Here is a 13276-nt window from a genome sequence, read left to right on the forward strand (position 1 = left end):
AAATTCACATGTGAAGTTTTACTTCTACGTAGGCCTCAAACCTTTTAAGAAATAAGACTTTGACATCCTGCCTTCACCATCAAGTACCACATGTTGACTACTCTTACATTATGTGTATCTGAACACTGAAATCCTACCTCACCACCTCTTTAATTAAGAGGCTAATTGCTTATTAATTGGCCTTTGGGATATAGATATCAACACATTTCTTGTGCTTTTTATTTCACCCTCTGCCATATTCTTTGTCTTCAGAGAAGGGAAAAGGCACAAGTAATCTCAGAAGAAAATATTTTATGAAAGTCAAGACCAATGTGAGAAGTCTATATGAGAGAGTTAGTATCCTGTGTTTCCTACACAAGTCCTGGTTTAAGCCTTCCTCCCACTTTATAATCTCATGGCTTGGTTCATAGCTTGGGACATCCCTATTCCGGAGACTTGATTGCTCTCCATAGCAATTTCTACGAAACGTCCAAGTTCCTTAAATCTGGTCACAGAAAAACCATACCACTTCTTTTATTAATGTTGCTGGTTTTTTGTTTTTTTTTTTTTAACCAATTTAACATAAAATGCATTTCTAGACACATTTCAAAGATTTGGGCAGATCTTGGGTCTGAGGCTCTTTGCCTTAAGTGGCCCATTTGGGGGAATAGGACCCTCAGCCCCACAGATGCTTTGCATCCATGATGATTACTGTGTCTTCTTGCAACTCCCCTCTTTCCCAAGGACAGCTTTAGAGAGAGAGGCACAGCTAAAATGATTTATAGCATAAGAAGTGTATTTTGAGTCCTCAGAGGGCCTTTTTTCAGTGGGATTGGTTGGTGTCGAATGTTGTCCAGCTCCAAGTGGTATTAGGAAGTCAGGCATGTCCCAGATGGCCATACATGTCACTGCTGTCTCGGTAGCAGCAGGCAGACCTTGGTGAGAAAACGGAAAGCATGTTACTGAGAGCCCTGCTGGCCCAAACAATGAAGAGTTTTCTTTTCAAACTAGGGTTTCCGTGTGCCCTTCTTAAGTCCCTGAATTTCTCTTCCATAATCTGCTGTGATTCCTGGTTTAGCCAGGATTGGATTTGTTTCATTCATGTTTTCGTGTGGTTCACAGAGAAAGCCCTGGAAGAGATCTGCTTTAACTCTGTTCTCAAGTTGAATATATTATTAAATCTTATTCTGTCATTTTTTCTTTTTAAGTTTGAAAAAGAAATAGGCAAATTTTCTTTAACAGATGCCCATTTTGGGAGAGTATTTTTATTAAGCAGATCTTTTGTGCTTTTAGATTACAACTCTTTCATGCCATCTTTTTTTAACTTGGCACATTTTAACCTTTTCCTTTAGGAACATGAGCAACTTGAATACAGGGAAGCATGTTAATGGGTCCGGATAGTACAGTTATGTACATTACTGGAGGCTTATAACGAGGAACATATCTAATAATATTTTATTAAGAATAATTCGACTTAGAAATGGACTTTTCCCTCAAACTGATTTATCTGTTTTACTTATGTTAGATTACCGTAAGATACAACCCTCAATTATCCAAAATTAAAAGCTCTTTTTAATCCTTGAAGTGCTTAATTTTTATAGCAGATTTAGTTATCTAAATATTTGACTTAATGGGAAAAAAAACCACACACACACACACTGCACACCACCCACCACCCACCCACCCACCCCTGAGGACTTGCTAGTTAGGCAGCTGGAAAGCTGGAAGAGGTGGCCAGTGACTCCGAAAGATGTTTAAGAAGAAAGTAAACTAGGATTAAAATTAAGTTACCAGTCATTCTGTAGAATCTGAGTAGGATTTATAATTATAGTGATAGTACTTACCCAAATAAAATTAAAATCAAGGAATTTAAAAGTTAATTTTGTATCTTCAGAGGTCACTCTTAGGTCTGTTTATTACCACTCACCACCACTCAGTGTTTTACATGAGCAGAGTACCACATGACATTACCTGACCATAATGATCTCACTGAATTCAGTGAATGGGTCCTGCTTCTTCTAAGAAATGGCTGAAAATTGTGTCTTTGTGGACTGAGGATTACTCAGCTGGAGAATTATCAGGCACCCTGAGTGCATATCTGATATCAAATACCTGCCAACATCAAGCTCCAGAACTGATAGTTTCAAAACACGTCTATGAAGTGACACCTTAAGAGTATTAAGAATGAGAGACCACAAATGAATATCTTCATGGAAGCATGCTGCTTTTGTGTTTTAGTAATATGAGTTGTTTAAGAATTAAAGTTGTGTAAAAGGTGAAGACCCTTTCTCTGTTACTGGAAGACTGATGAGTAACTCAGTCTTTTAACTTATTTAAAAAGACTTAGTCATAGCATTGCTGTGGCAGCAAACTAGACCAGACCAAATTCAAAAAAAGATAGTAAAGGATCCTTTACTCTCTATCCTGGGAGTAATCGGCCTGTTTCTCTAAGTCTTAATTTACCCTCAGCAAGAAGCCAAATTGGCCTTAATTTTGTCCTAATTATTTGCTTAAGTGGCTAATTTTTACTTCCAGCTCTCATCACATCTTGATACCTGTAGGAAGTTATTTTTGAGCTGCTACCTAATTTACAAACAGCTTTTTTAACCCTTTAAACATTCCCGCATGGAAGAACTTGTTCTATTATCCCCATTCCTGCATTCAGCATTTTTCTATGACTTATGCTGAGGTCTTCTCAGCATAAGAAAAACCTTGCATTATACATTCATATAGTAATTACTTGTCTCCCTTAAAGCAGAACCATTTTGAAAACAAAAGTTTCTCTGGCCAAAAATAGTTGAATACAAACCCGCTTGGGGAATTTCAGAAGTACCAAAAATGAAAAAAAAAATTGCCCCTGATGGAATGAAACACCTGCTTTAGAGAAAGATGGAATGGTGGGATTGCAAATGGGAGTGAGAGCAGGGCATCTACAAGGTGTCCAGAATTAGTAATTGATTAGGGGATTGAAATGTTTTGTAGGCTGTTGTTCAGTAGCAAACCCTTGTACCATCTAAATCTTAATACAGAATCATTCTGTCTCATTAAATCTTTAGATTCCTGTCAATCTTAAGTATTCCATGTTATGGGGGAAGTTAGTTTCATATAAAAGGGTAGGTGGGAAAAGGATTTAGGGAAAGGAATTAGAGGAAAAAAAGACGGGATCTTCTAAAATGTTTTTGCAACCAACCAAAAGCAGGGAAATGAAATTCTTCTAAAGAAAAATCAAACATACCACTTGATCCACCTGACCTCAAGCTTTCTACCCAAGTTGACAGTTAATAGAGTGATAGTGCCATAACTCACGTGAGGCTGAGCCTAGTGGCCTACTTCAGGATGTCTGCCAACTTCTCCTCATAATACAGGAAGTTCTCCTGAATGTCCTCCCAGGGCTCAAAGGCCTTGGATTCGCCCTCTTCTTGCTCCACAAAATTCTTCCAGATGTACTCGAAGTCCTGGGACTTCATGATGCGCAGTCTGCAGCCAGCTTCCTTCAGCTTCCTCAGAGCAGCCTGGATCTCGGGCTCCTCCCACATGAAGAGGCGCCCCACCAGAATGAGTAGGCGCAGGTTCTTGGTCTTGCCGAGGGTTTTGATGATGCGGTCAGCGCAAGCCACACAGGGACTAGAGGACACGTACCAGGTGACGTTGTACCGCAGTGCTGGGTCGAATGTTGGCACAATGGTGTTGAAGAAGGCTTCCTCTGCATGGGCAGTAGCATGCTCATCCTCCAGGTATCCCCGGGATGCCTGCACTTGGCCTCCCTTGTCCTGCACTTCGATCACATAGCAGAGGAAGGTCTTGTTTCGCCCAGAACTGTACTCTACATTCCGGAACTGAAACTTAAAGTAGTTGACAGGTAGCCGCTCCCTGTGGGTCAAGGAGACAAGGGGACGGGGAAGAAGAAAGAATAGTAAGTTGTTTTTAGGACCAGCCTGGAGTAGGTAGCTCTCCAAGAGCTCCTCAGACACACATTTGCTCTTACTTTTAGAACAGGCCTTGCCTAGGTGACAAAAAAACAAAGAATCCAGAAAGGTTTATCTGGGGGGAGAGGAATTTGGAATGAGGTGCACCCTGGTCACTCCATTAGGAAGGCTCTCTAAACACTCCATCACTCCCAACATGTAACACACATCCACATTTCTAAATCAATGACTCTTTAACCTGGTTCTACATTAGAATCACCTAGAGGACTCTACAAACGTTAATGCCTGGTACCCCACACCAAACCAATTTAAATTACAACATCTAGAAGGGGTGTCCAGGCACCAGCATTTTAAAAGCCTCTGCAGATAATCCTAATAATTGGCCAGGTTTGAAAAGCAGTGTTCAAACAGTAATCTTGACGAGTAGCAAGCATGTAAAATCTCTTATCATGGAGTGAGACAAAGATTTTGCAGAACATTTCATACTTTCATTCCTCCTCCTTGTCACTCATGTACATTGTATCCTAAGATGGAATGTACCTGCAACTTGCAGTGCTATACTCTCCAAGTGACTTTCTTAAGCCTATCTTTTTCCCTCAGGTGAAAGAAGGGTTGTCACATAAGTGTCCAACAATTTTTATCTTTGAGGTCACATTACCTAAGGGCATCTTGATATGATTTAGCTTGTATATAGTATTGAGTCATTTCAAAATCATGAAAGATTTGGCCTCTGCTCTCCAGATGCTTATAATCTAGCAGTTAGATTCTAGCTGGATAGAGCTGTAAATAAGTTAGTCAAGAACAATAGAAAACTGCTAAAAAGGAGTAGATAGAGTGAAAGACATAAGATAAAGGCTCTTGAAAGTTTAGCTATGACTCAGGAGGCAGTAGAGAATCATTACAGGTTCTTGAGTAAAGAAAGGCATAATAAAAGTTGTGTCCACGGAAGAGGACTGTGGTGGCTTTAGGCAGAATGAAGCTGGGTAAAGCCTGAAATAAAGACAGCCCACTTGGTGTCTTAGGAAACCAGACTTGGTGATGAATATGGCCAGTGGCTTCCAAGGAGAGATGGATGATTAAGAAATGAAAGCAGCAGGAAAAGGCCAGTTTTTCTTTAGAAAAGTTTACTAGTAAGAAGGAGATAAAAAAAAAAAAAAATGAAAAGGGCTAGAGAGGGCATAAGAGTTGAAGATTGTTTTGATCTTTATGTGTATGTGTGTGTTTTTCTAAAATAGGGAAGATGCGTGCAGGTTTGAAGGCCAAGGAGAATGAGGAGGCTTTAACAGGAGAGATTAAAAATGCCAGAAGGAGAGCAGGGGATAAGTATCCGCTGGACAGGTTGAATGTTTTCTTTTTTCAAAATATAATCTCTGGCTGCCCCAGAAGATACCCTGTGGCAACCATTAACTCTGCTGTTGCTTCTCTCCCCAACTTCTGTTTTCTCAGGGAGATCACCCAACTTCCCTGGGCTGCAGGGGAATCCCTGATGTCCCAGGGCCTTGGCTTCTTAGGGATAAGCAGCAGGTGCCAAAGAGCTGAGTAAACTTGAGCTATTTTCCTGTGGTGCTCCCCTCCCCCCATCACCCATTTTTCTCCATCCAAGTTTCCATGTCACTTGCTGTCAAGTTAAATATCCACTGTGGAGATAGATGTGTTTGAGGACCCAGCCCCAGAGATTCCTTTGCATACTATACTTAGCTCTCTAAGCCCCTCTGTCCCTGGTTAGATGTGTTTATTTACTTAACATTTTGAGAGAATGGATGGCCTAATAATTCCCCTCTCCTTTCAATCCCTGCCAGGATTAGCTCTCCCTAATTAAACTCACCCCACCAGTCAACTCAATGGGTTGCTACATGCATCCTTCTCTTCCTGGAGTGGCTTTTTCCTCCCGAGAAGCAGTCTACCTTTCTCCCCCAAACCCTTTCTTTGCTCTACAAGGCCTTTTGCCAGACCACTCCCATTCCTACCCCAAGTCTAATCCAGAGCCACCTGTATGATGGATTCTCAGGTGAAATCTTTGAAATTATAGTATGTCCTTACTTAACTCCATCAAAAATAAGTTCTGCAACTTTAAGGGAAAAAAAACATATAAGGAAAACAATTTTACCATAGTCTAATGGATATAAATAAGACTTAAGTTCCTACAAGATCTCACAAATGTTATAATGAAATGATGTTGAAAGAAACGATGTTAGTCGAGGACCTGCTTTACTCATGAGTGTATGGTTGGCTTGGGGGCTTCAAAGATAGCGGCCTCCTATGTGGTCCCTCAGGTTTCCTTCTGGAACCCGCAAATGTATTGCTCCAACTTTGCCAAGTACATCCCAGCCAAGAGTGTAAATTTGGCCCATGATGCAAATGCAAGTTGGCTGGATGGTCTGAGATTGCTGATTTTCTCAGCCCCTCTTAAGCTCTGATGTTTTTTCCCTCCTCCTCTTTCCTGGGCAAGGGTAGAGGACCCAGAGAAACGTGAAACCAAAGGGAGAGGAAGAAAGTTCACCTCTCTATAAATATCTTTACCAACGACTCTGGCTAGCAGCCTTATGGGCTACCCTGTCCCTCAGCAAAGACAATAGAATAAGACAGAATAGGAGCCTCAGGAAGGGAAGTGATTTCAAGGGACAAAGGAAAGTCAGGGAAGTTTGGGCTCCCAGTCTTTCCTTTAGGCTTCCTCAGAGACTGAACTTGCTTGGCTTCTCCTTTTTGGTCTTCTGGGAGGAACATAAAGGTCAAATGAGGTTTTTTTTAAAGGCCTCCCACCAGGGAAATCAGGAGAACAGAGTTGGTAGGGGTCTGAAACTTCTTTAGGGAGCTAAGACAACATGGTCATCTTGGGTGATATTATCAAATCACAAAATAAGTCAACACTATTATGTCTACTAGTAGAAGGAAAGAAATAGTGACATTAACTTCTTAGATGATAAACTTTTTTTTTTTTTTTCTGGTAGCAAGTAAATATGGTATGCCTGAGGACCATATTTACTTAAACTCTCAACCCCTGCAGGTATTTTACTGGGAAAGTGGGATGTGTGCTTATATGCTGAGTGGTGGTCAGGAGAGAGATGCTGATGGTAGAGTTTTTCACCGGGACTCAGTCACTTCTTCAGGCACAGAAATGGACACATTGTTCCTACCCTTTACCCACAGGCTCAAATAGCACTTCTTTAAGCATGACTTCCTCATACTTTCAGCAAACAAGGCTATTTACACTTCATCTGCTAGACCCAGTCTATTGGGCATTGCAATTCTCTAGGCAGGAAACTGAGATTCCTAATACCTAGAAAAAATTGGGAATATGGTCCGCTTGCTGGAGGGAGAAGGTATGTGAGTAAATGTGTATGTGTACATATATGTCTGTTTTTTCTCACATTTACATTTAAAAACATTTGCATTTCCTAAACATAAATCTATACAGTGAAAAAAAGCAACCTGGAGGACAGTAAAAGCTGGTCTGAGGTTAAACATTTGCTCCAAGGTAATCCATGGAGTAGAAAACTCACAGGTAATTGAGTGTTGACTCATTTTTGCTTTCCTTGCTAGATGTTTCATGACATGCTCGAAAGAGGCAGAATTGCCTATGTCAGGTTCCTTTTCCTTTTTCAGATCACTTTCAAAGTTGATGTTCAGGAGTGGGCCTAGTCAGAAGGAGGAGTGTAGAGAAACAGTTCTAACAGACTGACTTCCTAGAGCTGAGAAGGAGTTTGGTGGGCTGCTTACTCCAGATTTGCAGTTCTGGATAGGATTCTGCCCAAGGCAAGCCTGGAGCCTGCCTCTTTCCTCTGGAAGGCACTATCTTTCACTGAGCTTTGACCCTCCACCAGCCCTCAGTGGACTCCAGCGTGGTCAGAGTCAGCGGCTGTCTTCTATCTTTATGGAACAAACCTTCCCAGCATGCTCCAGAGTCCAGGGTAGGGAGGGAGGGGCTTGTGGCATTAACAGTGGTGTTGAAGGTCTCTCATTCCTTGCCTGTCCCTTTCCCTCTAAACCCTACCTTGTCTGTGTTCCTCACATGTTCAGAATAAACTACTGGAAGCTGAAGAAGTGGTTGGAAGGAGAATCACTGCCTGTGGCATTTATCTCTGTTCCATGATAATCCCTTTGAGAACAGGTTCAGCTTTATGCAAAATTACGTACAATATAACTCGAAACAAACACACAGGTGCTGCCAAGGCAGAGCCACGATTTCTCATCAGTGGGATGGAGATATAGGGGAGACAACCAATTCTGATGCCTCAGAACCTCCCTAAAGCATACTGAGTCCAGAGGCAGCCATGAACCAGTGAAATTCTCTTCTAAGCTTTGTGCTGCTGGATCTTCATATGTCCTGAAATTTTCTCCTTAAGTTCTCCCCACAATTAATACCCTGTCTCAATGCCTGGCAGAGAGCCCACCACACAGTAGTTCACTAGTTCATTCATTTATTAAAAAACAAATATTTATTGAGTACCTATTAGGGGCTAGGCACTATTCTTGGTGCTAAGGGTAAAGCGGTTAAAAGACAAAGTCCCTGTCTACATGGAAGTTAAACACTAGTAGAAACGGGCAGTAAAGAAATGATTCCTACTTCGCAAATATTTGTTGACCATAAAAAGACTCCTCTTTATGGTATGTTTTAGAGACAGTGTGAATATTTGGAGTCTGACAGTCCTGGGGTTCACGCCCAAGTCCATCCACTAGCTTTGGGCAAGTTACACATCCCTCTAAGACTTGGTTTCCTCATCGAAAAGATAGGTCGAGTAATCCAACCCTTCAGATTTTGAACAACTGTCAACACTCAAGAAATTAAACCTAGTATTAATGAGTGGTGCCTTCTCTGGGCCTCAGACCTTTTCCCTTAGAGTTCTATCTTAGGCACCACCAAACTTTGTCCCTTCTCTACTCTTCCTCTCATTTTCAGAGGGTCCTCTCTTACAGCAGTGTGCTAGCTTAGCACCCAGCAAACTGAAAGAAAGGAAAAAAAACCCCTGACTTCTAACATTTGCTGATCTCTGTAAACACTCTCCTTATGGAGATTTCAAGAAACCAATGTGAAGTAACTGAACATACAGTTGGGAAGAGATGCACACAATCAACTTTCAGCCAACGTGAGCTGGCTTGGTTGCAGAGGCATACCACTGCAACTTTAGACCTTTTTCTAGCACTTTCTACCACATTATTTTGTTAACGTCGTTATGTCTGTTTTCTATCCTGAGTGCCGTATTTCAAACTAGAATCATGACAAGCAAGGCATCTCTCTCTTTGTTTCTACCCGATACTCCCTTCTTACCTTAGATTGTTTCCTGAAAAGCCTCCTGCTCTTCTCCTAGTTTGTGGCCCAAATCTAAGGAGCAGAGACCAGGAGTCTAGGCTAAGAGAGGACCTGCTTGGCACCCCTTTGACTCCAGGGTATCTGGAGAGGGAAAGAGGGGCATCTGGAGAGGGAAAGAGGGGCAAGCTGTTCCCTCATCCTGTCCCTGCACAGACACAGCCGCACCTCCAGGCTATTTTAAACCATCTGTTTACCCAGAGAGGCCCAGGAGACAGATCTCCACAGCTGTTACTTGTGGCTGGGAAACACTCAGGGCTCCACCTCCCTCCTTAGCTACTCTCAGAGGACCCAGAAAGCTGCCGCGCTGTGCCTCTTTTTCTGAGCCCTGGGTCAGGGAAGTCTCTGAACCTCACTACCTTGCAGATAGAAATAAGTGGAGCTGTCTAGGAGACCTGGGACCCAGAATGAATAAGAACAATGGAAAGGACGCTTGGCTATAGTTAGAAGTCCCGCCACTGACTGATTCTGAGGTCTTGGACAAGCCACTCAATCTCTCTGACACTTAGTTTCCCCATCTGGGAGTGGCAACAATATATCTCCCTCTCCTAACACCATGCTGAGGGTTGAATAAGTTCATGAATGTGAAAATATGCCTTATAAAGCCTCAGACATATCTAGGTTACATCAAGGGATTTAACCCTTTAGGATCCACTGCCCTGGGACCCCAAAGCCTGTTCAATTCAGCAAACCTAGTCTAATTCTGTTCTGGACCTACCCTGCCCCTGTGCTGGGAAGATCGCAACACTGCAGCATGGGCATGCACATGCATGTCTGTGTGACCAGGACAGCATGGCCCAGCGTGCTGAAGTGTTAGAAAAAGGATCTCCTTTCATAGACAGCAATTGGAATCAAGGACTCTCCCTCCTGGAGGCCTAGGCTCTCCTTATGTCTATATTAACCTGCGTCTGTTGATTTTTTCAACCCTGCGCTGAGGGTAGCAGTTGGTTGGGCATCGGCGAATGCAAATTTAGGGGCTCTACCCCGAACTCTTGCCTCAGGTTTTAGGATGCATTTTTTCCCTTGGGCTCTCTTAGAAATCAGAAAATATCTGAAATGGAAGGGAACTTAGGAATCAACTAGCATAACTTCTTCATATTACAAATGAAAAGCTGAGTCCGGGACTGGAAAATCACTTGCCAAGCTAAAGGAGCAGGTCCAAATTGTCACCCAGGGCTCCTTCTCCCCTTGAAGGCATCACGCCTCTATTCTTCCTGAAAATGCTCTTAGTGTGGCCCTTACTCTGCCTGTGGGCTTTGCTGGAGACTCCCTGGAAGGAAACCTTGGGGTTCAGGAGGAAATGTGGCCCCATGTATCCTCTTCTTATTCTTTGCTTAGGAATTTAGCAGGGTCTTCTACTAAAGGGACACAGAGGAAAGAGGAGGAACACTACTTGGTGTTAGTCCTGGAGACGGCATGATCTGGACAACAGAGGGACCCTGTAGGCAGCGGGCCTCGAGACCCTTTGCTCTGGGTCCTGGTTGCTCCAGGCTGTGGCTGAGGGGGTTGGAACTCCTCTGTCCAGAAGCTCTGGGTCCTGGCCTGTGTTACCTGGGCTGTAACTTCTTTCTCTCCCCAGGGATGTGGACAGCCCTGGGGAAACTCAGAACAGATTGAACAAGAAAAAAAATTGCTTCTTAGGCTTAGGAAAGGATGGGTCTATCTTCCTTGCCTTAGGATCTTCTACTCCAAAGGGTAGCACTAAAGAAAGAGCAAGAAACATATAGATAGAGGGAAGGCCCATTCAGAAGCAGAGAGAAAAGTGGAGGGAGGAGGTCCTTTGGGGCCATATTTAAATGTGCTAGTGTCATTCTGTGTCCTTACCAAATCCCCGGGACTAAAGAGAGGCAACTGATGTCCCAGGACCAGAGAAGCAGGTGATGTCCTAAGACCAGGAGGCTTTGGGGGTGGTTTCATTCTCCAGGCCCTTCTTCCAAGAAGCTCCTCCTACCTCCCCTGATCAGAGGGTCCATGGTGTCACCCCGAGAAGCCAAGACAGGTTCACTGCTGTGTCCCTGGAAGCCTCTACAATGCATACCTGTGCACTCTCCCAGTTTGGTCCTGACCCCTACTATTACCATCCTAAATTCTCCCAGCCTGTCCCCAGCCCGTGCTCTTCTAGGAAGGAGGAGCACCCTAGGCCACACCAGCTCTCACCCTGTGACGATCTCAAAGGGCGGCAGCTCAATCAGCTCCTTCAGTTTCTCAGGGTCATCCAGGTCCTCCAGATCCTCGCCATTCTGTGAGGCAGGAGCAGAAGCCTCAGCGGCCTCTTCTTTCTGGGCCATGGATGGGCTGTGGCTGGGGAGTCACTGAGAGAGAGGAGAGACAGCAGTCTTGGCCAGGGGCTGGCAGCAGAGTCCCAAGCAGCTGTCAGCAGCTAAATCTGCTGGGAGATGACAGACAGAGGACTGGGCAGGCCAGCCTGGGTGTGCTTACCCCCTCTCCAACAGGCTTTATAACCAGAGGCCTCCTGCCCCTCCCCCAGGTCCTCTCCCTCTATCTTTTTTTAATTGAGTGACAGCAGATGCCGGGATGGGGGGGAATGGAAAATTTGGCCATTGGTATCCCCTATTTATCAGTAGGCAAAAACAGGAAGCTGGCAGGTGGGGATGGCTTGACCTACCCTCCCTTCCCCCACCAGTCCACACGTCAATTCATATTCTCTCCCTCCTCCTCCTCCAACTTATATCCTTCCCTTTGTTTCCTATCCAACTTTCCTAGCTTTACTAGGGAGATTGTGGAAGGGGCCCAGGGCAGGCATCCTAAAATTTGGTAAGGAAGCTCTCTCAGAGGTTTAAGCAGGGTGAGGCTTGTGCTGAGGTGGTTGCAAAGGCCACTTGATTGGGGAAACAGGTTCAGGGTAAGATAAGAGCTGCCAATTTGGAAAGGAACTGTGAATTGTTAAAAGGAGAAGATGCTGATTTGCCTGTTATGGATGCAAAATGCAACATCAAATCTACTTTTGATGTTGGGAAACTTCAGTAGTAATAATATTGCCATGTACTAAGCTTAGAGTTTTTGAAATTGGCCAGGCAGTGAGTTTAGTGGTTTGCCTGTGCAATTGGACTTAATTCTCTTAACAGTTTGGGAGGCAATGTGTATTCTCCCCATGTTACACATGGGAAAACCGAGACTCACAGAAGGGTTAAGGGACTTGCTTAAGCTCATAAACCCATAAGTGGCAGAGACAAGGTTAAAACTCAGCTTTTTTTTTTTTACTCCAGAGGCCATTTAATCACCATGCTGTTTCCTCTTAGTTGGTCCTTTGTTCATTTAACCAATATTTATAGAGCATCCACTATGTACTAGGTGCTGTTGCAGGTACCGGGGATATGGCAAAGAACAAAACAAATGAAAACCCCTGCCCTCCTGGAGATTGAGGGAATTGGGCAACAACAGGATAGGTAATATATATGATCTATTTGGTGGGGCTAACTGCTAAAGAGAAAAGCAGGAAAGGGGGATAGAGTGATGCGAGGAGGGTTCCATTTTTCTAGGGTGACCAGGGAAGGATTTGAAAAGGAGACAATTGAAAAAAGAGCTGAAGGAGATGAGGGAAATAACCATATGGATATCTAAGGGGAAACGGTGCCAAGGAGGGGAAGAGCAGGTGCAAAGGCCCTGAAGTAGAATAAACAAGAACACCTGTGTATCTGGAGAGTCCTAGGAGATGAGGCCAGAGAGATAAATGGCTAAATAGGCTGGGGGGCCTTATGGGCTTGTTATAGGGACCTCTGAGTGAGATGGGAAGCTACTGTCTTTGAATAGATGAGACACATGGTCTGACCTATGTTTTTACAGGATTGCCCTCACTGCTTATTTGAGAATAGACCAAAGGTGGGAAAGAGCAGCAGCAGAGGGAACAGTTAGAAGCTAATTGAAACTGAGAGATGCCTGGAGCTCCTAGAAAAATCCCTGAGTTGGAACAGCATTGAAAAGTGGGTGGGATGGTTTTTGCAGGTCACATGACAAATGCTTAGCTGGGGCCACAGGTTTTCATGTTTGGGGCAGTGCGAACACTCTAGGACATTCATAGGGGAATGAAAGGATTGGGTCACGATCA

General features: G+C 43.8%; 1 protein-coding gene across 3 annotated transcripts in view; it reads right to left on the bottom strand.

Annotated features, from left to right (window-relative positions):
• Positions 1-13276, bottom strand: part of APOBEC2 (apolipoprotein B mRNA editing enzyme catalytic subunit 2) — a 24812-nt gene continuing 11536 nt past the window's right edge. For 2 of the 3 annotated variants that reach the window (XM_039854565.1, XM_039854566.1), the window contains exons 2-4: positions 11368-11522; positions 3286-3849; positions 1-914 (exon numbers count right to left, since the gene is read on the bottom strand). In XM_039854565.1, coding sequence (XP_039710499.1) covers positions 3306-3849; positions 11368-11498 — 675 coding nt within the window. In that variant the 5' untranslated portion in view covers positions 11499-11522 and the 3' untranslated portion in view covers positions 1-914; positions 3286-3305. Of the gene's footprint in view, positions 915-3285; positions 3850-11367; positions 11600-13276 lie in introns of all 3 variants that reach the window. The other variant, XM_039854564.1, reaches the window with a different exon arrangement.

This window comes from Pteropus medius, unplaced genomic scaffold (assembly GCF_902729225.1).
Source record: "Pteropus medius unplaced genomic scaffold, Ma_sr-lr_union100, whole genome shotgun sequence".
Taxonomy (NCBI): Eukaryota; Metazoa; Chordata; class Mammalia; order Chiroptera; family Pteropodidae; genus Pteropus; species Pteropus medius.